Below are 22260 nucleotides of genomic sequence, written 5' to 3' on the forward strand. Positions count from 1 at the left end.
CTTGTGTTGAGATCATTCCTGAACAGGTTCTCTATTTTGGCTTTGTACAAAGCTTTGACAGAGAATTTTCCTGTGCTGTTGAGATTCCAGTGTATGTTGTCTTCTTCCCTGGGTGGATATCTAGATTAGTGATGGCTTGAGTAATGTCAGGGCTGAAGAGTTGTTGGATAAACTGCAGATTCCATTCCTTTTGGTCTGTCATTAAATGAGCTAGAAACTGAGTATTATTTGGGCAGTTTGCAGGTTTTGAAAGCTTGTCTGTTGAGTTAGGTAGCCAGTGGTCTTCCCAAATATTAATTTTGTTGCCATTGCCTATCCTCCAGACACAATGTTGTTGAATGTTTTGGATACCTTCTAGAATTCCTTTCCATATCCAGGAGTCTCCATCTTTGGCTTTGGTATCCATGTTGAGTACATTTCTTCCCAGTACATACTTGGCATCCATCAATTGGTACCATAGAGAGTCCTTATCTTGTTCCATCCTCCACCCTATTTTTGTTATCATGGCACTATTGAAGAGTTTCATATTCATGAATCCAAGACCACCAATATCTTTTGGTTTACATATAGCTGTCCAAGCTTTTGGATAGTAACCTGTGGGATTTTCTAATTTTTTACCCCAGAAGAAGTCTCTTTGAAGCTTGTTCTTATCTTGGCAAATTTTCTTTGGAATTCTAAAGCAATTCATTTGGTAGATGCTGGCTGTGGAAGTAACAAATTTGATGACAACCTCTCTTCCAGCTGGGTTTAAGGGGGAGTTCTTCCAACTTGACAGATTTATCTTCATCTTTTCCACATCTGGCTTGAAAGATTGAATTATGCTTTTATGAGTAAAGAGAGGAGATCCTAAATACTTGTCATTTATAGGAAGAGCTTGAACTCCTAGAAGATTGCAGATGTTAGGCATAAGAGCGGGATTAATATTCTTGCTGAAGAAAACACCAGATTTTCTGAAATTTATAAGTTGACCAGAAGTATTTCCAAAGAGGTTTAGAATATCCTTAAGATTTTGGGCTTCAGAGAGATTAGCTTTGCAGAAAACCATACAATCATCAGCAAATAGAAGATGGTTTATAGAAGGATCATTCTTGCAAATTTGAACTCCAGAAATGATTCCCAAGTCTTCAACATGAGATAAGGTTCTATACAAAGCTTCCATGCAGAATAGAAATAGGTAGGGATATAGGGTATCCCCTTGTCTCATCCCTCTAGAGGGATTGAAGAATTTATCAGGAGAACCATTTATTAACACAACAGTGGAGGTGGTTGAAATGCATTGCATAATCTTGTTGCACCAGTCAGAGTTGAATCCAATTTTTCCTATAATAGTAATAAGAAATTTCCATTCCACTCTATCAAAAGTTTTTCCATGTCAATCTTAATTCCCATACTTCCTTTATTGCCTTTTTGACCTATTCTGGTTCTCATGTAGTGAATGGTTTCATGGGCAATGACTATGTTATCAGCAATTTGCCTTACAGGAATGAAAGCAGACTGGTAAGGTGATATGATTTTGTTGAGGTAAGGTTTCATTCTTTTGGGCTAACAGTTTGGATCTGATTTTGTATGTGGTGTTGCAGAGGCTGATGAGTCTGAAATGACTGGGGTTTGATGAATTCTTAGTTTTGGGTATCAGTGATATGAAAGTTGAATTCATTTCTTTGAGAAGGTGCCCAGACTTGAAGAAATGCTGAACCATTTTGATTAGATCCTCTCCAAAAATATCCCAGTTGGCTTGGAAAAAACTAGGGGGGAATTCATCTGGCCCTGGTGCTTTGTCTTTGGCCATACTAAAGAGAATACTTTTGACCTCATAATCTTCAGGAATTCTGTTGAGATTGTTGTTATCAGCAATGGTTATAGTGGTGGGGATGAGATTGATGATTTCAAGGTTCATTTCAGGTGATTCAGTAATAGCCATCTTAGAGAAGTGTTTAGTGAAACAGTATTTAATTTCATGGTAGTCTTCAATCCAGTTTCCAACACTATCTTGAATAGAATCTATCTTGTTTCTTCTTATTCTGCATTTTGTGGTTCTGTGAAAATAACTTTTGTTCTTATCTCCCAACTTGATGAATTGATCCCTGCTTTTAATCTTCCAGAATTTTTCCTCAATGTCTTGCCATTCTCTAAGCACTTGAGTAGCAGTTTTTAAAGCTTCATTTCTGTCCTGTTTGAAGTAGTGTTCTTGTAAACCAATTTAGATGTTGCTTACTTTACTCTATGTTTGTCTTAATGTTGCCATACACCTCTTAGTTCCAAACTTTGAGTTTCAGTTTAATGTCTTTGAGCTTTCTAGCAATGATAAAAGCACTAGAACCAGATATATTCCTCTACCAGCATTCAGTGACAATGTCCTTGCAGTCCTTATGATCCAACCAAGGACTAAAGAACTTGAAAGGTATTTTACCAGTACGCCAATTGGGGTTGGTGTTTAGAAGAATGGGGTGGTGATCAGAGTCAATGGCTAGAAGATTTGTTACAGTAGAGTTTGGATGGACAAGCAGCCAAGGTTCATTGGCTAATCCTCTATCTAGTATCTGTTCAGTAAAAGCAGGACCACTTCTCTTATTAGACCAAGTGAAAGGACATCCAACATTTCCCAAATCATTTAGATCGAAATCCACAATTTTGTTGCTAAAGATATTAGTTTCAATATTGTCCAAAGTTTGGGTACTGTACTTTTCATTATCATGTAAGATGAAATTGAAATCTCCAATAACCAATCAAGGAAGGGAGTGATTGAGAGCTGAATTTTCCAAAACTTTCCAAGAGCTAAGTTTACTATCAGTATCATAAGGACTGCCATAATAACCAGTAAAGAGCCAAGAAGGGCCACTGGTATGCTTGATTGTAGCATTAATATGGTTAATGGAGCAATCCATAATTTCAACATCAAGATGGTGCTTCCATATCAATAATATCCCTCCAGCAGTACCACTAACCCCTCCAGGATTGACATGCCAGAAGTTCTGAATATTGAGCTGTTGCATAATGTTTAAGAGTTTTTCATGTTTCTGCTTGGTTTCAGAGATAAAGCATATGTCAGGATTGAACTTGGTCAGCATATCACTAAGGTATTTCTTGGTATGTCTCTTCCCAAGACATTTACAATTCCAAGCTATAGAGATAAAGAATTGCCAAAAATATGAAACTGGGGGTATTTTGAGGTTAGTCTTCTAGTTATAGGATCATAGTAAACTAGAATGCACCAATAAATACAAGCATAGGAATGGTTCATGGGGTAGATTATAAGAAAATAAAAGATAAGGAAAACTAAGCCACAACAACAAGTGTTTATTTTGTTTTGAAACAAATCAAAAAGAATGTATGATAACATGTGAATGGGTTTTATAATTTGTTTATCAGAGTTTAAGTTTCTTTGCACAAAATGGGTGTGAGTCTTTGTGAACTGAATGCAAAGTAGGTAAAACTTATGAAAGAGCATTAAGACAGTAGTGCAAATCCTTCTAGTGTGAATGATCTGAGAGTTAACATGTTTCCGATCACAGCTAGAGCTAGATTTTCAAACAATGGTAATAATCTTAGAAAAGTGTAGACTTTGAAATTGTATTAGAAGAAGGATTTTGTATCCAGTAGAGCAGAGTTTCAGAGACTTACTTCCTATTGGATAAACTAACCAAGAGAGTTGGAGCATACCAGTGATAGAAGCATTAGGTATCCATGTGATTTCCCAGTAGTCAAGATAAACAAGATACCTCAGAAATAGGGATGAACGTAAAATCTTCAAATTTGTGTCTTCTTTGACTTTGATAAGCATCCACCTAAAGGTTAGAAAGAATTTCCAATAGAGAACCCAAGCAGCAGTATCAACTAAAGGCCTCATAGTTGGAGGGAAAATACCGTGCGTTTCAAACTGAGCTTTGCTAATCATGATAAATTGGGGGAAAACTGCAGGTCTGAAATTTATTCTCAATCCCTTGATTTGAGGTGATAACTTCCTGAGATAAACTTTCTTCTCCTTGGAATTCAGATAAATGGGTGTCCTGTATTCATCAGTATGCAGGTGAATTTTGTGATTTTTGTTTTTTTGGTAACCCTTGTGATGTGTGATTGTTGGAATGTTGGTGAAATTTGTGATTTCTGTGAATTCTGTATAATCAGTGATTTCTGGGAAGTCTGTAATTTTTGTGATTTCTGTGATTGTTGGGGAGTCTTTGGTGAGGTGAGTTATAGTGATGCAAGATGTTGTAATGGCTGCCATCGGAGAGAGGGAAAAGAGAAGGATGAGAAGATCAGAGCATATAAAAAGAACACATAACCAAAAAGAGACTGTTACTGGAGTGAAGCAGGATCGGTAGCAAACATAGGGAACAGAAGAGGGATGAGAAATGTAGCATGCAGAGAGAAATGAGGTTCCAGTGAGAGGTCCGGCAAAAATTAGCCGTTAGGACTAGCCGTTAGCATAAGCAAATACTAACCAACGTCTAGAAAAGGTCGGACAGAGGAGGTCAGGTAGGGAGAGAGGGGAGAGGGGAGAGCTTCATTTTGTGTTCTTAAATCATTATGAAGCAGTGGTAAGTTGGTTATCAATACAGGGGGGAATTGTCATAAGAAAATGATTTGCAAGAAGAGGTATTTTTGGTGAGGGGAGAAAGATGAAGTAGGTTTGAATGCTGTTGATCAATGTCCAAACCACTACATTTCATGTCAAAAAGGGGCCATCCAATAACTTTTCATCACCTATTCACTCAAAATATCTCTTAGTAGGACATATACTTCTCCATAAAAAAATCAAAATTAAAACTAATTAACATTTGCAATTCTAGACTGTTATCTTTCTTTTCAGTAATTTGATTAATTACACTACCTTACATAGGTAGAGATTCGTTCTTGGCAAAGTAAAATGACTTGATTCTTATGTGGGGGTGTTCGTTTCTATCGATCGAACTATTACGCATAAGAAGACTCTTTTATATGCCGACACCGACACTGATATGTCATTAAATTCCATGGTGACCATGAATTCCGATTCCTTTGAGAAAAAAAGAGAATGATGGTTTTGATCCGATTTTCGAACTCTGGTTCTAACGCTATTACAGATTGATATAAGATAAATTTCCTTTTATATTTACACATTCAAAAGAGATTTTTTTCATTGAGAAAAAAGAGAGACATTCTATTCTATGAAACTTCATCAAAAGCTCCTTGACCACTATTTTCATTTTCACGCGGCCGGTCAGTAACAACTTCAAGAGCAGCTGCCGCTTCCATTGTTGACGTAGCAGGACGTTCGATCAATGAATGTCGACAAGTCGGGCAAGAGGAGTGTGAGATTAGCCAGATATCTATGCACCTCATATGGAACCCATGGTTGCATTTGGGTAGAATCCTTACCTTTTCTCCTTCCATGTATTCTCCCAGGCAAATTGGGCATTCTGTCGCCGGGATATCAACTCCAGAACCATAGACCACTACAGGAATCTGACGCAATACCCGTTTCTTGAGGCCTGTCCTTGCAGCCGTTCCATTCGCCATTTCCGATGGTGTCATCCTGCGGCCACATCGTAAGGCACATCGCACGATTGAGTTCAACCCAAGGGCACATATCAGGGCGCACAACAGAGCTGCTAAGATGACCACCATGTTCGTATCAAAATTGGATTCACTATTATATGACCCACGCGATTTAGTTTCATTGGATGATTGTTGCATCTCTTGATCTTTATCGATCCATAACCGCCGTCCATATCGATGATCCATTACAATTGATATCTAAACTTCCAGTAATAACTCGTGGATCTGTTTTTTAATACTCGATTAGGTTGAAAACCAGACAAATGAATCTCACTCCCTTTTTCTGTCTGTGTGTGTATAAATATATATATTCTTTACTAGTACTACTAGCTACTTCAGCGTACGTAATGTTTGAAGATCAACACGAACAACAAATGAGATTGACAGAATGGAGAAACGCATCATATTCCTAGAGTTAAAATAGTTGCTCAGACCCAAAGTTCTAGGGGAAGTTTGAAGAGATAAGAAAACAGAGGAAAACAGAGAAAAAACAGAGTATTTTGAGTTAGAAAGTAATAGTTCTGTCAAAATAATGACATGATTCTTCCTTCCTAAGTAGAAGATAAAGACATCAATGGCATCTTTAATTTGGTCACTTGGATAAGTAACAGAAACACAACACAAGCAACAGCTTTAGAAGCAGAATTTCCAGTGGGAAATTCGCTTATCTTATCCGTTAGGGACCGTCTTCTAATTATGCTTCGATTCTTCTGTTCTTAATCAGAAATGGTCCATCTGAAAGCAAAACTAACAACAAAAAAGATAAACATATGAACATATATAATCAAGTAAAGCTAAAAATTGAAAGATAATTAAAATTAATTAAGTAATACAGTATGATTCTACCTTAACTAATGAATCTTTCTCCGCTTATCTTACCGGTGCTGGCACACCGGAATCGTGTTCATATCAACAGTGATGAAGAGCTGGTTTCAAATTAATAATGAGGAGGAAGTAGTTGTTTTAAGTGGCTGATAATGGAGTTGGTAAATTAGTAAAGGACAAATGAGAAGATAAGATGGCAAAATCAGCTACATAAATGGCTAAGACTCTTCTTCTTCTCTTAAGAGTATTAATTGAGAATTGACAACTGAGGGTTAAGTCTTAGCCCCAACATTACTCTTACCACTTAGCCAAAAGTAGAGGACCATGGTGAAAGTAACAGAACAAAATTATTTGGTATCTGATCTCATTATTAGCTCAACTAATCATGATTAAGGCTTTGTTAATTTATAATATTCTCAGTCTAATATAACTTTAATCATTATTATATGGACTCTGTGACAGTGGAAAGAACGGCGAACGGCGGTGACGATCGGCCATATACCACCAACGCCTCTCGGCCGATTTACGGTCGTTTGACTGATTTTATTGGAGTAGTTGTTATGATTAAGAATTATGCTTTATGACCTACTTAGCTTTTTCTCCCAATCATATCATGAGTTTATCCAAATCGAAGGAGTGATTGGCTCCGTAATGTTTTTTTCTTTGTCTTCTAAAGTGAGGTTTAAAATTTAAAACTAGTGTAGGGACAAATTTATGGAAGAGAAGAGGGCAACATAATTGAAGAAAGAAAATGAGAACTCAAACCTATAACATGCATGGGGGCCAATGAGACACAATTTGCATTTTGTCTCTGTGAATAGTATGCAAGATGGGTCACACATTCCTAGAATTGTAGGCAAGGGGAAAAAAGTGGTCAGGATCCTCGTTAAGGTTGTATAAGCCACTTCCCATATGATTTTGGTCGTAACAAAATCTTTCTGAGGCATACTCAATAAAGACAAAAAGGATTGTGAAATAACAAAATCAGATATCTCCTTAATCCAAATTTTTTTAAATGGCAAATCTACCCTTTACGTATTAGTGTTAGTAATCTGGATTAATGATTAAATATTTTAATTAGTGGTTAAGATATTTTCAGAATTATAAAGGTTGTTTAGATGAAAAAATTTGTGGGAAAAAAATCAAAGTTTTGGTTAAGAAGGAGAGAAAAAGAAGGAGAAAGTGAGAAAATTTTATTCTTGATTAAATGGAGGATGAGGAGGGTCATAATTCATATAAAAAACCTAGGAAAATACATATCAACTACAACAATGATTCCCAAATGGCTGATTTCTTAGATTATGAGAATGATTTTACACAAACTCAAACTCAAACTCAAGCTCAAACTCAAAGACAAACTCAAGATGATGATTTTTATGAGCCAAATCCAGATGATGAGCACATATATGAAGAACCCAATGCTTCTAATACACATGTACACTTCTATCTTATGCTCAATCTCACTTCTAGAGCTACAAATTATCAAAAGTTTGGATTTTTGCTTCATGGTTCAGCGAACCAGGTTGAGGTTCGGCTCACATCTATGAGCCGAATCAACCAAATGATGAACGGTTCGGCTCACTGGATCTGTTTACAGCATGCGCCGAACCTATAATTTTCAATTTTCACCCTTTTGCTACACACTAGTTCGGCTTATATGAAAGTTTCATAGTAAGCCGAACAACATCCTGCATTGCCCGGAATAAGAAAATTAATGGTTCGGCTTATATTGATAATAACATATAAGCCGAAACCTCTAAATGTTTAAGGTTCGGCACATAATTTCATTATCGTATGAGCCGAACAATAATTTGTTAATTTTTGGGTTAAAATATTGAGTGTGGTTCGACACATATTTAAAATATCGTATAAGCCAAAACCTGTAAATGGTCATGATTCGGCACATAATATGATTGTCGAATGAGCCGAACCTTGCTATTATAATTCTTTTCTAGTATATAACCTTGCTATTATTTGTAGATCGTGGTTGGACCCATGGAAAATAAACTTGATCCAGTAGACATGATTCATGAGGATACCAAGGATCACTTCCAAAATGATTTGGTATGTAAGAACTTTTTGAGCACCTTAATGTTGTCGGAATATTCCGAAGTTTTTCTTACAAATTATTTGTTTTGAAATGAACGTAGACATGGAAAACTAAACCTGAAGTTCTTGATTGGCTTGAGGAACATGCGATGAAGGTAAATTGTGTACTACTTAAAGGACAACAAAGCCGATGGGATCGGTTTGAAATGATTTGTGAGCGTAGTAGAACCGGCGCTAGCAAGGTTAAAAAGGGTACCGTATATGTTGGGAAGACCGGGAGAAAGAATAGGACGAAGACGAAGAAAAGAAATTGCCGTTTCAAGATCGTTTGCAACCTCAAGAATAAGACCATGAAGAAAGAAGATCAATATTGGATAATTAATAAAGATATGGATTGTCGTCATAACCACCCACGTCCCAAAGACCTTCATGGACATGCGAAAGTAGCGCGACTCAAACCCGACGAGATGCTAGAAGTGGATAAAATGACACGAGCACGTTTGCCACCTTCTAGGATTCTTAGCAAATTGAAGGCGGACAACAAGAATAACAAGTCGACTATGCAAACTATCTACAATGCAAGACAAAAGATTAGAAGACTCAATTTGCAAGGTAGGATGGTGATGCAACAAGTAATGTTGTCAGGGGTGAAGAATAACTACGCTTGCCAAAAGAAGTTGGATGACTTCGGTCACACACCTTTTCCTTGCCCACCCGGAATGCGCCCAATTGGCTCTATGCTTCCCACAAGTTATTATATTGGATTGCACGTACAAGACTAATAAATATGAGATGTCGTTGATGAACATTGTGGGGCATACTTCGACAAAGGCTTCGTTCACCGTGGCTTTTTGTTTCATGAAAAACGAGAAGAAAGAGAGTTATGTTTGGGGGTTAGAATAATTGAAGTCAATCTTCCGGAAGGGTGCTCTTCCTAAAGTGTTCATTTCTGATCAAGATTCATCGTTGATGTATGCTATTAAGAAGGTATTTCCGGATGCATTCCATTTTATTTGTACGTGTCACATATGGTGCAATGTGAGGAAAAAATGCCAACCGATAATTCAACCACTTAAGTTGAAAGAATTAAAGAATATTGCTAAGCAACCGTTGGAGACACTAGTAAAGAAAAAGAAGGAATTCTTGAAAGCATATGAACATAATGAGATGTTGTGGGCTTCTTTCCAAAGCGAATGGGAAGCTTTGATATGGTCAATCACCGAGGATGTCTTTGAAGAAAATTTTAAAATGCTTATTAAGCATTGGAAGACCGCCTACCCCGATGTCATTACTTACTTGGTCAAAGATATGTTGGAACCTAATAAATAAAGGTTCGTGAGTTGTTTCACAAATCAGCACAAACACTTCGACAACCAAGACACAAGTATGGTAGAGTCGGCTCGTTATCGGTTGAAGAAGAACCTTTTTGGTTGTGTTGACACTTTTTCCACGGTTTTTGATGCAATTGATGAATATTTCAAATGTGATGTTGTGAGAATTAAATCCGCGTTCGAGCATGACCTTATGTTTAGACACAAGAATTATGGTACTGCTACAGGAATTAACTTATAGAGTCTCCCATCTATGCATCCACTTGTTGATGATAGAAGTGGATTTGATTAAGACATTAGGCGCCACCTTGGAGGAAGAGTGTGTTTTTACAATGAAGACATCTCTGGGACTTCCATGCCGCCACGACCTACTTCGATACAAGGATGGTATCATACCATTTGAGGATATTGATCATTTTTGGAAACAATTAAGCTTCGATCCTCTCCCAACCTAATACGACGAGGATGATCTAGAGATATGGGACACGACAAATGGGAAAAAATTGGCGGAGATGTTTAGGAATATGTCCCGACCTCAAAAGAAATTCCTATGGGACAACATGATGCCGGTCATGTATCCTTTCACCCAAGAAAATATTTTGGAACCGGAGAAGAGTGAACCGAAACGTAGGAAGAGTAAGAAAATGAATAATTTTCAAACTAGACAAGCCAACAAGGAACTATTGGCAAATAAAAGGTATCCATCCAACGTTGACTACCATGATGCAAGGTTTGAAAATGCAAAGAAAGAAATTGAGAAGTTGATGAAGGAGGAAGAAGTCAAAGTTCCAAAAAAACGAGGTCGTCCGAGTATTCAAAAAGAGGAAACAAGTAACAAAGAGGTGAATGATAATGATTGTCCGTCACAAGCAAATGATAGTAAAGAGGATGTCAAGGGGAAGGATAAGATGTATCCTTCACAAACTAAGAACCAAACTAAGATAAAAGAGAAAAGGACCGTACATGAAATTGGTAGGATGAGATGACCCAAAAGAGATAAGTCCGGTAAGTATATGAGGCCTATCAATTTTATATAAGATAACTACTTGGAAGATCTATCGCCAATAATTCATGAGCATATTATAGCAATGGACGACGTACAAGGTGATGAAAATTGTGGTTATTACGTCACGGCGGAACAACTTGGTCCTTTTATGGAAGGGAATAATCCGTGATCCCTGAAAATGAAGTGAACTATATTCGGCAACGATTGTTACAAACCCTACGTAAAAACAAAGAATTCTTTAAGACAATGATGAGAACAGGTCCAAGAAAAGATGCAGGGGTGGCAGCGGAGTACGTTGCATTCGAACGTCGTTTGCATGGGGATTTTATAATTACCGAAGAGCATTGGATGGCAATGCCCATTTGTGGGTTTTTAATAGCGGAGACATTCAATTGCGTCGTACATTGTTTCACATGGACGGGTAGTAGCTTTACTTACGCGCCTCCAACAAAACCTTGCAATTATGGTGTAAAGGATAAAAGACTTGTTCTTGGATTTGTTCAAAATTGTCATTTTATCGGCCTCAAACTTAGACCCGGTTGCCCATTACCACCCTTGATGAGTGCAGCCTTTTGGCCTAGATTTGAAAATAATTTTGCGATGGATTGGTGCGCAAATTATGCGACGGAAATAGATCTTTGGAAATCTTTGCATGTGAAACCTCCAAGTGGACAAGTAATTATGTTTTCGAGTGATGAGGATGGAGATGATAAGCAAGAGGTCAGTGAAGATGATGAGAACGAGGTCGGTGAAGAGGATGAGAACAAGGTCAGTGAAGAGGATGAGAAAGAGGTCAGTGAAGATGATGAGAAAGAGGTCAGTGAAGAGGATGAGATTCGTTTAGGATCTCCTATAAAAATGTTTCATGGATTTATCCGTTTATTTTGTGTCTTTTGATTTTCGTGTATGATGAGGATGATATTTTGACTAGAATTGCAGTTACATGTACCCATCAAAACGAAATACTTGAATGATTTACTTTTTAGTTATGGAACGTGTCGTTTTTTGCAAACTGGAACCATGAACACGGGAGAAGGTTCAGCTTATCACATAACGAGTATTATAAGCCGAACCCGAAAATAAAAAAACAGAGTTTTTTGTCAGGTTCGGCTTATAATATTATTTCACTGCAAGCCGAACCTGCCAACAAAAAAAAAAACATAGTTTTTTTTGTCAGTTTCGGCTTATAATAATATTTCACTGCAAGACGAACCTAAAAACTTTAAAAAACCAGAATTACTTTGATAGGTTCGGCTTGTAGTATATTTTTAAAGAAAGTTAAACCTTTCATGATTCATGAACAGAAGAATTATTATATCATTCCAAATAGACTTTTCAAATTCATAGAAATTGTGGATTACATCCCTGCTACATAGTAGGCTTGCAATTAATTTCTAATATCCTAAACGGGTAATGAGAAACCTTCTAAGAATGTGGTAGTGATCTTTGTATTCGAAATTCTTTCCCTTCCATCATCGCCATTCCTCTAGAGCTCGAACTTCAATCTCAGAGTTTGTTTCACCTTTGAGTTGATATCGACTCACAATCCGAAATAAAGCTATGAAGTCTGTGACTTTTTTCTTAATACTTTCAATTCGGCAAAACAAGTTCGCAGTATCCCGTTTGTGAGGATTACCTGTTTCCATGTTGAAGGTTTCATGAATTCTAACCAAGTAGTACATACTCGTCATACCTTTTACTCGTCGTTCTTCACCTTTCTTTGGATAGTATGCTACATAATTAGTGCAAAGAGATAAATCTTCTTCTAGAGTAAACTTAGGAGTTGGGGGTGCCATTTTTTGAGCATATGTGGTTAAGAATATGAAAAAACATGTAGGTATATATAGAATATAGTTTTACAACGGCTATATCTTTCAAAAAAAAGAGTCGTTCCTAGATTTTCGTGAAAAAAGTAAAAGTAACGACTATTTTTTTAAAACTTTTTACAGGTTCGGCTCACCATATTGGTGAGTTTTAAGCCGAACTATATACTGGATTACACCAATAAGGATTTTTAAGGCTCGACTTATAACTCAAATTATAGAGAAAGCCAAACCTGAAGGAAAAATGAGTCGGCGCGTAACTAACATTACAGGATAAGCCGAACTATATACATTCGGCGCATAACTCAAATTTCAGGATAAGCGGAACTTTATAAATTGTAGGTAGTAAGTGCCTAATTAACTGTTAAGCTATTCATTAAAACATGAAATTTAAGGTGTCCATAACTCAATCCCAGCACCATTAAAAACAAAGTTCAGCACCTAAAAACAAAGGTGTTTGCAACACCATAAAAGTGTACTTAAAACTTAAGAAAAACATTAAAAGGAACTTGGAAACATAAAAGGGCATTTAACCACGACCCCTCTTCTTAGTTGCACGACCACCTCTTCTTCCACCTTGGTCTTCTTCATCATTACCGGGTTGGCCGGTAGCACCACCTTGGCTTGTACCTTCACCAACTTGTCGAGACCTCTTAGTGGTAGGCATTTTTTCGGGTTCCTCGGGTCCTTCTCCTTTGTTGATGATTGCATCCCACTTGTTGATGAGGTATTTTTGTTCTTCCGCGGTCATTGATGTTTTTCAACCAAGTTTGGCCTTCATTTTTTACAACATCTCCCTACTCGCGGCAACCTATTTTTTCATTTGTTAACAACTTATAACCGTGAGGTTGAAGACATTTTTACCATAACTAATATATGAAAATAGTATAAAGTGAAGTCATTATTACCATAATCTTGAAAGCCTTGACTACATCTTCGGAAGTAGACTTGTTGGTGATCTTGATAGGCTTCGCCTTCCCCTTATCAGCTATCTTTTGCCTTTTCTTATTGATAATGAAGGGATGAGAAATTTGGTTATACCAATCCATATAGCCCCGATCCTCTTCACATGGATCATCAAGTAAAGATGTTAACTTGGACGCATGTAATGTGTGATTGTCTAAATTATTCCAAAACTCAACGGTGGGATCGGGATTATACTTTGGTTCCCAAGATGAAGTGGTGATTTTAGTTCCCCTACCACTCTTTGGTAACAACCTGAATTTCTCGTCAAACAAAGTAACCTTTTGGACGCATCCTAATTGACGGAGTACTTGCCTAGGATCGTATATAACATAACCACCGGGATACCACAATGGACCATGATACATACCTACCGGCATATCCTCATCTTCAACAACTTCATCTTCTTCATCTTCCTTCTCATATGGTTGAAAAGTGACATCATCAACACCAATACGGCCTAACGTCTCTCTCAAACTTGCCACCAACTTCTTTTTGTTCCTTTTCTTGGAGTCCTCATACGCATACTGTGCTGCAGTTGGCTCTGTATCAACATAATCGAGATCTTTCTCATATACTTTGGCCAAGTTCAAAATTGGGAAATGGTCATATATCCACACCTACATACAAAGAACCACATTAAAAAAAATCAAAAGAATTGAATTGATAGAAACAAGTTTTTCTTGGAAACATCAAAGTAAGAATAAAGTTCGCAAACTCAGAGAACTGTTCGGCTTATATGGATCAAGTATTATAAGCCGAACCAAGTAAGTACAAAGTTAGGATTAAAAGATTTTATGGTTATAAGCCGAACCATACTCTGAACTCCCAAAAGTTACCTGGAGCAAAGTGAAGTTCCCTCCGATGTTTGTACTTGTCAACCTAGATGCGGTGGAAAGTTGGTCCAACAGGTAAGCGAGCGTAGACGTTCCCCAAGCAAACTTGTTACAAGTTTGAAGATTCTTTACCGATTGGAGGTAATTAGCATTTACCTTGTTTCCGGTAGTGTCGGGAAAGATTTCTCTACCAAGAGTTTAAAGAAAGTAGGAAGTTCCGGTTTGCTTCACTTTGACGGGATACATTATCAACAAACCTTGTTTTACTCTTTTCTTTGTGTTCTCAAACTCCTTTTTCAAGTTAGTCAACTTGATCTTCTTATTATTCTTATTTCTGCCACCTGGTATGCAAACAGTATCGACATCTTTAACTGATAGACAAAATTCCAACTCAGTTTTGTGTGAACCCCAACCAAGACTTTCCAGGTAAAAATTGTATAGCTCATCCCAACTCATGTCATAAAAACCAGCATCCACACTTACACCCCTTGCTTTAAGGCCTGTAATCTTACTAGCCTCATCAGGAGTGATTGTCATCTCTCCAAAAGGTAATTGAAATGTGTAAATTTCTGGAAAAAAGCGCTCAGTAAAGGCAGAGGCCGACACACTATCATATTCCTTATGTCCATAATTGATGATAGGCCATAAAGCACCGCGTTGTACGTAATCAATCACCTCAGGAACCTCATCATCAAGACTCCATTCCGCTTCCCTTTGGTGTCTCAATACTCGGACTACACGGTTTTGATCAGGAGTCTCATAAATTCTCTTCGCCCAAGATTCGGCATAACCAATCAACACATTTCCTCCATCTTCCGGAAGACCATGAGGCAAACCATCTGATCGAGGTGTAATTACGTCATCTTCATCAGGAATGTGTAAACCAGTGGTCGGTCGATCATCATCGTCCTTCACTTTCTCGGGTTCTGCCACCTTCTTAACTTTCTTGTCTTTCTTGGGTTTTCCTTGGGGTTGTGTTTCTTGATGAACTTTTTCATGTTCTTCTTGATTATCATCAACTTCTTCTTGTCTTCCAACTCTTCCTTTTTCAGCTTCTTCTTCTAAAATGTCTCCTCTACCTCCCACTCCCAATCTTTTCTTACCTCCTCCTCGAGGATCGAGAGTTTTAGAAGTAGAAGGTGTTACCTCCATCTTCTTCCTCTTATTAGATGCATTAGGCCTGACACAAGTATGAAAGTTAGAAGTATGATTTGAACAACAAAGGGATACAAACTATATGAAATATGGATTTGAAAAGCCAAAAACTTGTCAACCAATAAGAAGGCTCGGCTTACCCGAAATAACACATATGAGCCGAATCATGTATTGAAATTTTTATTAGCTTACACAGAGTGTGGATCGACTCATACCACAAAACAATTATAAGACGATCCTATATATTCGCCTCACAACCGATACTGTCGAATAAGCCGAACCTATGATTATGAACTCAAACATGTATTCGACGCAACATGATATCATATAAATAAGCCAATCCTATACACTTGTAAAATTTATGTAATTTTACAATAATATTCGGCACAACCCTAATACTATCGAATAAGCCGAATCTAGACTTATGAATTGAAACATTTGTTCGGCACAAAATGGTGTCATACAAATAAGAATTCATGAATTTCAAACAACATTAATCGGTGCAAAACTAATACAACCATACAAGCCGATCCTAAGCACATGCAAAAATTCTGAAATTCAAACAACATTTATTCGGAACAAAACTAATATTACCATACAAGCCGATCCTACGCACATGCAAAATTTCTGAAATTCACAAAACATATTCGGCAAAAAACTAAAACCATCGAATAAGCCGATCCTAAATATAAGTCTCTGTGTCATTAAGTTCGGCTCAAAACGGATTTCAGATCTACGCCGAGCCGTTCATATGCACTTTCGGGGTTCAGTTTCAAGAACAGATCGGCACACATCTAAGATTTGTTTTACGCCGAACCATACCCTGTAACCGCCGCAGAAACATGATTTTGACGAATTAAATCGACCAAAACAATTAAAAACATCAAATACGAGATGGGTTTGTAGAACTAACCTTTTTATTCTCATTTCCGGAGTTGGTTCTTCTTCAATATATTCTTCCGGTTGATTTTGTGGCTGATTTTGAGTTTGTTCTTCACTCTCTAAATCTTCTTCTTCGTCAATAGGTTGTTCAATAGATCGATTTGAACGAGATACTGCCTTACGACGACCCATTATATAGATGAGTTTAATCGTCGATTAAAGTTTCACGAATCGACGATTAAATTTCCGCGATGATACGATGAAATAAAAAAGGAATAAGAAGAAGGGTTCGGCTACTATGGAGGAGGAAGAAGAAGGGGTTATAAAACTGATTTTAGGTTTATTGATTTTAGGTTTTGTATTAGGGTTAGGGATAGATTAGTAATTTAAAGGATTTAAGGGCATATAGGTAATTGAACTAACCATAGGGTACCCCTTATAAGGTTACCCAAGTTAGGACTAGTGCTTTGTATGCCTAGAAAGATTTAGGTGTGCCCAAAATCAGGGTTCGGGAGAAATAGGCTATGGACCAAAAATTTATTTTCTTATTGTCAGGCCCAAAGAATCTTGTATGTTTCTGTGACATCCATAATTATATGAAATAATTAAAAATGTCTGTATAACGGATTATGCATCCTAATTTTTCAGGGTTATAGTTGTAAGGTAAACTTGAATATAACACATCTCAAAAAACCGTTCCATGGAACTTAACAAATTTTATTTCGTTGGAAAACTTTTATACGTGTGTAAAGAGATCCTCTAGAAATATCTAGATTATAAAATCTGTCATGTACCAGCTAGAAATGTCTTGACTAGTTTAGTCGGTGCTTTAGGGACTTATTCTAGACGGTTCCTAGGAAAGTATAAATAGGAGTTCATGGTCCTCATCTGTAGTCACTCAAGTAAGTGGCATTGAGTCCTCGCAGTGTAAGGGACAGAGCCGATCGTGAGCCTGAGAGTGCCATGTTCGAAAATTTCTTTAGGGGCCTCTTATAAGGTCCATTTTTTTTTTTTTTTTGATAATTTTGTAATAGCAATTATATCAATTATCAGTATTTATTTGTAAAGAAAAATTTCTTCCATACTTATTTGAAAGTTAAGAGTTTGTGGTCTTGCACTTATTGACGGAGGTGGTAGTGTGTACTCCTGAAAAAATAAATGAAAATAACTTGAATTTTTGGTTGATGCCCACTAACAAGAACGAAAATACACAGACGAAAATTTAAAAGATATAACCATTGATAGAGATGGTGGAATGATGGTAGAATATAAAAGTGTAAATTCACATAATATTTGAGGTAAAGCAGCTGATTAACAGTCCAATGGATTGAGTTTTTCCCTTAGGTCGCAGGTTCGAACCTCGGTAGGTGATTTTTGGATAATTTTAGGGCTTTTTGATAAAGTATCCATGCACTTCACTTTATGCTAAAAAAGTGCCCCCGTTTTTTAGAAATTTTTTAAAGTACCCCATTTTATTCAAAAGGAAAATTCTGTCCAGTTAAGTGCTAGGTGGCAGTTATCTTTCCAATAAAAAGTCCTATTTACCCATGTACCACATATCCTTGGAGAGGAGGGTAAGTGATCCGACGATACTGAAAACGGTATAACGATCCTGAACTGGGCTCGACGAACCTGAAAGTGTTGTCACGATCCTGAACCGGGCTCGACGAACCTAAAAAAATGTCGTTGAAGGTCGATTTTCTTCCAACCAAAAACCCCAAAACACTTGAAATGATGAAACCTTTTTGGGGAATGCGGTAACGAACCTGAAAGCGGTGTAACGATCCTGAACCAGACTCGACGAACCCGAAAAATGATGTATATAATCAATGTGGCGTATGAAAAGGGCATATATGTAAAGTAAATTAGGCTTAACTAACACTAGATGGAAAAACTAGGTGAGGGTACTTTAACAAATTGTGAAAAACGGGGACAGTTTTTTAGTGGTTATATTTATACGAGGGTACTTTATCAAAATTCCCATAATTTTACATTCTTTAACGTAATAAGTAAGAAAAATTTTGGGCCCTCAACAGAGTTGGGACCTGTGCGGTCGCACGGCCTGCACACCCTCAGGCCCGACTCTGATAAGGGAGAGGTGAGAGCTCTCTCATCGTGAGTTTATGACTGGTGGGAGTGAGTAAGTAGTGTGCACAGTGAGTGCACACGAGTGTCATGTGAGAGTTGTATATGTCTAGAGTGTATAGAGATAATGTACAGATTTTGATATGCAATTAATGAAATTGTTATTATATCGAAATTATGCCAAAATCACAGCTCACCCTCTAGACATAGTATCGAAGCTTCTGCGCGTCAGACTCAACAGGGATCAACTACTGCAGTCGAAGCAGTCAGTTTGGATCAACAAGAGAAGTTGACACAGCGTGTCATATTTGGAAGTCGAGTTAATTTGAGAAGCAAGTTGTGCTTGTTGCCAATTTTAGAGTTTTACTATGTTTAGAGTTTCTTTGTGTTTCTAAAAGTGTGCTTTATTTATAATAGAGTTTGATTTTATAGGAAAATGAGGAACGATGTATGCCACTAAGGATGCTTAGGCCTATAAATAGAGACCTTTGGACAATGTAAAGGGAGAGATCTTTTGGAGAGGGAAAGGTCTAGCATAGGAGAGAGAGAGAGTTAGGGTTTCCTTGTAATTCATAGGCTTGGAGAAGGGATTAGGGTTTCTTGTAACCCACGAATGTAACTTGTATTTCGCTTGAGATTAATAAATAAGTTTAAGTTCTAGTATTTATTATGTCTTAGATCTTGCATATTCTCCATTTGGGTGTGTTACTGGATTTCCAATAATCACAGCTAATTTACTTGGGAGAGATATTAAAACAAACACATTGTTTTTGTTGGTTTTGGTACTTTCTCAGTAACTGGTGTCTCCTGTGAGCAACCGCGTAGAATTCGATTTGAGTTAAAAGCAAAATGTCAAAACCACGATTCGTCTCAATTTGTAGTCCCATACACAAATGTGTAATCAACAGCTTTCAAGTAGAGCTGTTTACCAAATTAGGGGGCTTAAAGAAGGGTGAAATTCCCACGTGTTATCATTCCTTATCAAAAATTCCAAAAGCAACATTTTAGAATTTTTGCAACGTTTTAATGCCATTTTTATCCCTCACATTAGATTTTTCACAACGTTTTTTTAACTGAGTCCTCTTTGAGTCCAGATGAACGATCTAGGACGGGAAGAAAATTGTCCTTGACGAGTCAAATGAGTCCGGTTGACCTGTCCAATTTTAGAGTGCACTATCAGTCGCTTGAAAAGTCGCTCCTACCGCATCCACTCATGTATGTCATCATTTTAGGGACATAGACGGTATTTTTGTGGTCATTTTTTAACCTTCTGATCATATGTTCCCTTTTGGAATTATCTTGGACTCTGGGGGACGCAGAATTCCACCCTTTTTTAGATCTCTTTGCGGTAAAAATTTCTTCCAACTACGAAGGCAACTGGGAAGCCAAGTATACGAAGAAAATTGGGATATTTTGGAGTAGTACCCATGGCCAAATTTACTTTATGATAACATAATGGTCATGCAATAGTATGATTCGACTTTCACTTAATAATCCTGCCTTCTAGATTTTCTCTCTCCTCTTTCTCACTCCTTCTTCCTCTTCAACCACAAAATCATCAAAAACAATCTTTCTCTACTCAGATTTGATCCAAAATGGACCAGATCTGAGAAGATTTCTTCACTATTTCGTGTTTTCTAGGTTTATTAGTAGTTTTAGATTAATTTTTATTATGTATTCTACTTATCTACATCATTATGGTGGTTTTATTTACTCTTTTGAGGTTTATCTTCGCTTTAGTGATTGTTCTTTGTTATCGGGTTGGGTTCTAAGATCGGAAGTGATGCTCTCCGATGACGAAATCTTCATCTTTATCGGTAATTTCTTTGACGACGGAAGCTTCATCACTATTTACAAGAGATTTGAGCAAATCACTCCTATTTTGGGGAGAAACTGAATTCATTAATTTTAAAGACATGTTTCAACACATCATTTGTCCCCCATGCCCCCTTTAAAAAACGCCCCCATCAAATATTTTCTCTATTTTGGGAACATATCTTTCTAAAGAAAAAAAAAAAACTAAATGGTCGGGATTCACTTCCGAGAAAAACCATTCTTCCTCCGATTTAGTCGGATCTTATTCATACTTGTATTTGTCTTATTCCAGTAATACTTTTTTTTTCTTGTCGGATTTCTCGGTATTGTACTTTTACAGTATGTTCTTGCTAGTTTGTATTCTCTTATTTTCGATCTTAAACTCATTATAACCTTGAATTTGCATTGGTGAAATGGTTAATTGTTTAACAAAAAAAAAATAATAAAAAAAATCGACTTTCCATATCGTTTGTATCATATTCCACCCCGTGAAAATCTATGCGTAACATGGCTTCAAGTTAAAATGTAAAAGTTATGTGCCAACCACTAAGATCTAACTTTTGCAGCCATCCGACAAACGTACTATACTACTATGTGGCATTACTGATCATGAAGTTGGTACCTACTGGCGGCTAAATTTACATAATGGTAACATGTCTTGTGTAAAAGAAAACAAAAACTAAAACCAACATCATTGAAAAGTACAAAGACTTTGTGTCTATCTTATCTATTGCCAACATCTTCTTATCCAATCTTTAGATATTAGAGTAGATATTTTCAATTCCAAGATAACTATATGTAAAGGTCAGTTAGCATTACCCGACCATCATCATCATCAACAACGGGTACCTACATATAATAATATCAAAGAAGAAAAAGAAAAAGAAAAAGGAAAAAGGAAAAAAAAATAAGAAAAAGGAAACAAGAATAGCAACACTTACAGTATATCATGGCCAAGGTGAGTATGTTCCTCGGCTTCTTCTTATTTGTCTTGATTGTCATGCCAACCCCCTCTTTTTCGAGCAGTAAGTTTGTATACTTCCTTTTAGTAAAAAAATCTTTCAATTTATATCACACATTGATGTATATTTTTACGTAATTATCAACTAATTCAATATATATATATATATCAGGAATGATACTGGAGGAGGATCTGGGAGTAGTAACCAAGTGCCCAAAGTTTAAGTGCCTACAAATTGTGTGCCCCAAACCAATAAAAGTGTGCCCACAAATTAAATGCAGATTTGGCTCTTACACGCCGTGCTGTGGCTGCCCAAGAGGTTGTGCTTCTGTTAATTGAATTACCTATCGAATCCTGGTTGTACCACATACTGGCCATGTTTTTTTTTTTTTTGCTAGGGGTTAGTTCTACATACATATGTGTACCTCGTTTTGCTTGGATAGTATTGCGTCTTTCTCCTCTTATTTTCATGTAGCCGCTTATATGTACCTATGTTTGTATTAGGGTATTAATTGCATTTTCGATGTAATAAAGCGTATGCGGTTGTGTTTATATTTGTATGACAGAATGGTGTTTGTTTTCCAAGATTTCTTTATATTTGTATGACAGAATGGTGTTTGTTTTCCAAGATTTCACCAAGTTTGATCCTTCTTCTTAATTGGAAATAATAGCAGAAAATCCGATTCCAAACCGTCTAAAATTGGCTTCCTTCAGATTTGCCTGGCAGTAACAAATAAAATTGTTTGTTTGTCAATTTTCTAATTGTCAAAGAGGTCTGGCACAGAGGTATTTGAGTAAGGGTACGAGTTGTTGGTGCTTATCGACTGTAATTAAAAAAGAATCTAAATCTATGAATCCTTGCTATATAATAATTTTGAGTCAGATTTAGACATGATAAGTCATATTCAGATGACTCGATCGGTTGAGTAAGAAAAAATTGATAAGTAACATTTTTTTTGATTGAAAAATATAAATAAATAACTACCTATAA

The 22260-nt window shown here is 36.9% G+C and overlaps 2 protein-coding genes and 1 long non-coding RNA gene across 5 annotated transcripts; 1 reads left to right on the forward strand and 2 right to left on the reverse strand.

The window, feature by feature from the left end:
• Window positions 1–31: 31 nt before the first annotated feature.
• LOC113280088 lies at window positions 32–2993 on the reverse strand. The gene is made up of 5 exons (XM_026528736.1): window positions 2766–2993; window positions 2484–2681; window positions 2265–2333; window positions 1548–2170; window positions 32–1352 (listed from the first exon to the last, which is right to left on the reverse strand). The coding sequence occupies exons 1-5, from the start codon at window positions 2991–2993 to the stop codon at window positions 32–34; spliced, it is 2439 nt and encodes an 812-aa protein (XP_026384521.1).
• Window positions 2994–4917: 1924 nt separating this feature from the next.
• On the reverse strand, window positions 4918–6594 carry LOC113283686 (RING-H2 finger protein ATL74-like). Of its 2 annotated transcripts, none has more exons than XM_026533018.1 (2): window positions 6385–6594; window positions 4918–6273 (listed from the first exon to the last, which is right to left on the reverse strand). In XM_026533018.1, exon 2 carries the CDS (start codon window positions 5722–5724, stop codon window positions 5146–5148), a length of 579 nt encoding a protein of 192 aa, XP_026388803.1. In that variant the 5' UTR covers window positions 5725–6273; window positions 6385–6594; the 3' UTR covers window positions 4918–5145. The 2 variants fall into 2 exon arrangements, with proteins under 2 accessions (XP_026388803.1, XP_026388802.1); XM_026533017.1 differs by having other exon boundaries at window positions 4918–6285.
• A 14556-nt stretch (window positions 6595–21150) lies between these two features.
• Window positions 21151–21897, forward strand: LOC113278153. Of its 2 annotated transcripts, none has more exons than XR_003325325.1 (2): window positions 21151–21333; window positions 21442–21897. It is a non-coding gene; the product is annotated as an uncharacterized LOC113278153 (long non-coding RNA). The 2 variants fall into 2 exon arrangements; XR_003325324.1 differs by having other exon boundaries at window positions 21151–21266.
• Window positions 21898–22260: the final 363 nt, after the last annotated feature.

The sequence above is a fragment of the Papaver somniferum genome, chromosome 5, assembly GCF_003573695.1.
Source record: "Papaver somniferum cultivar HN1 chromosome 5, ASM357369v1, whole genome shotgun sequence".
NCBI lineage: Eukaryota > Viridiplantae > Streptophyta > Magnoliopsida > Ranunculales > Papaveraceae > Papaver > Papaver somniferum.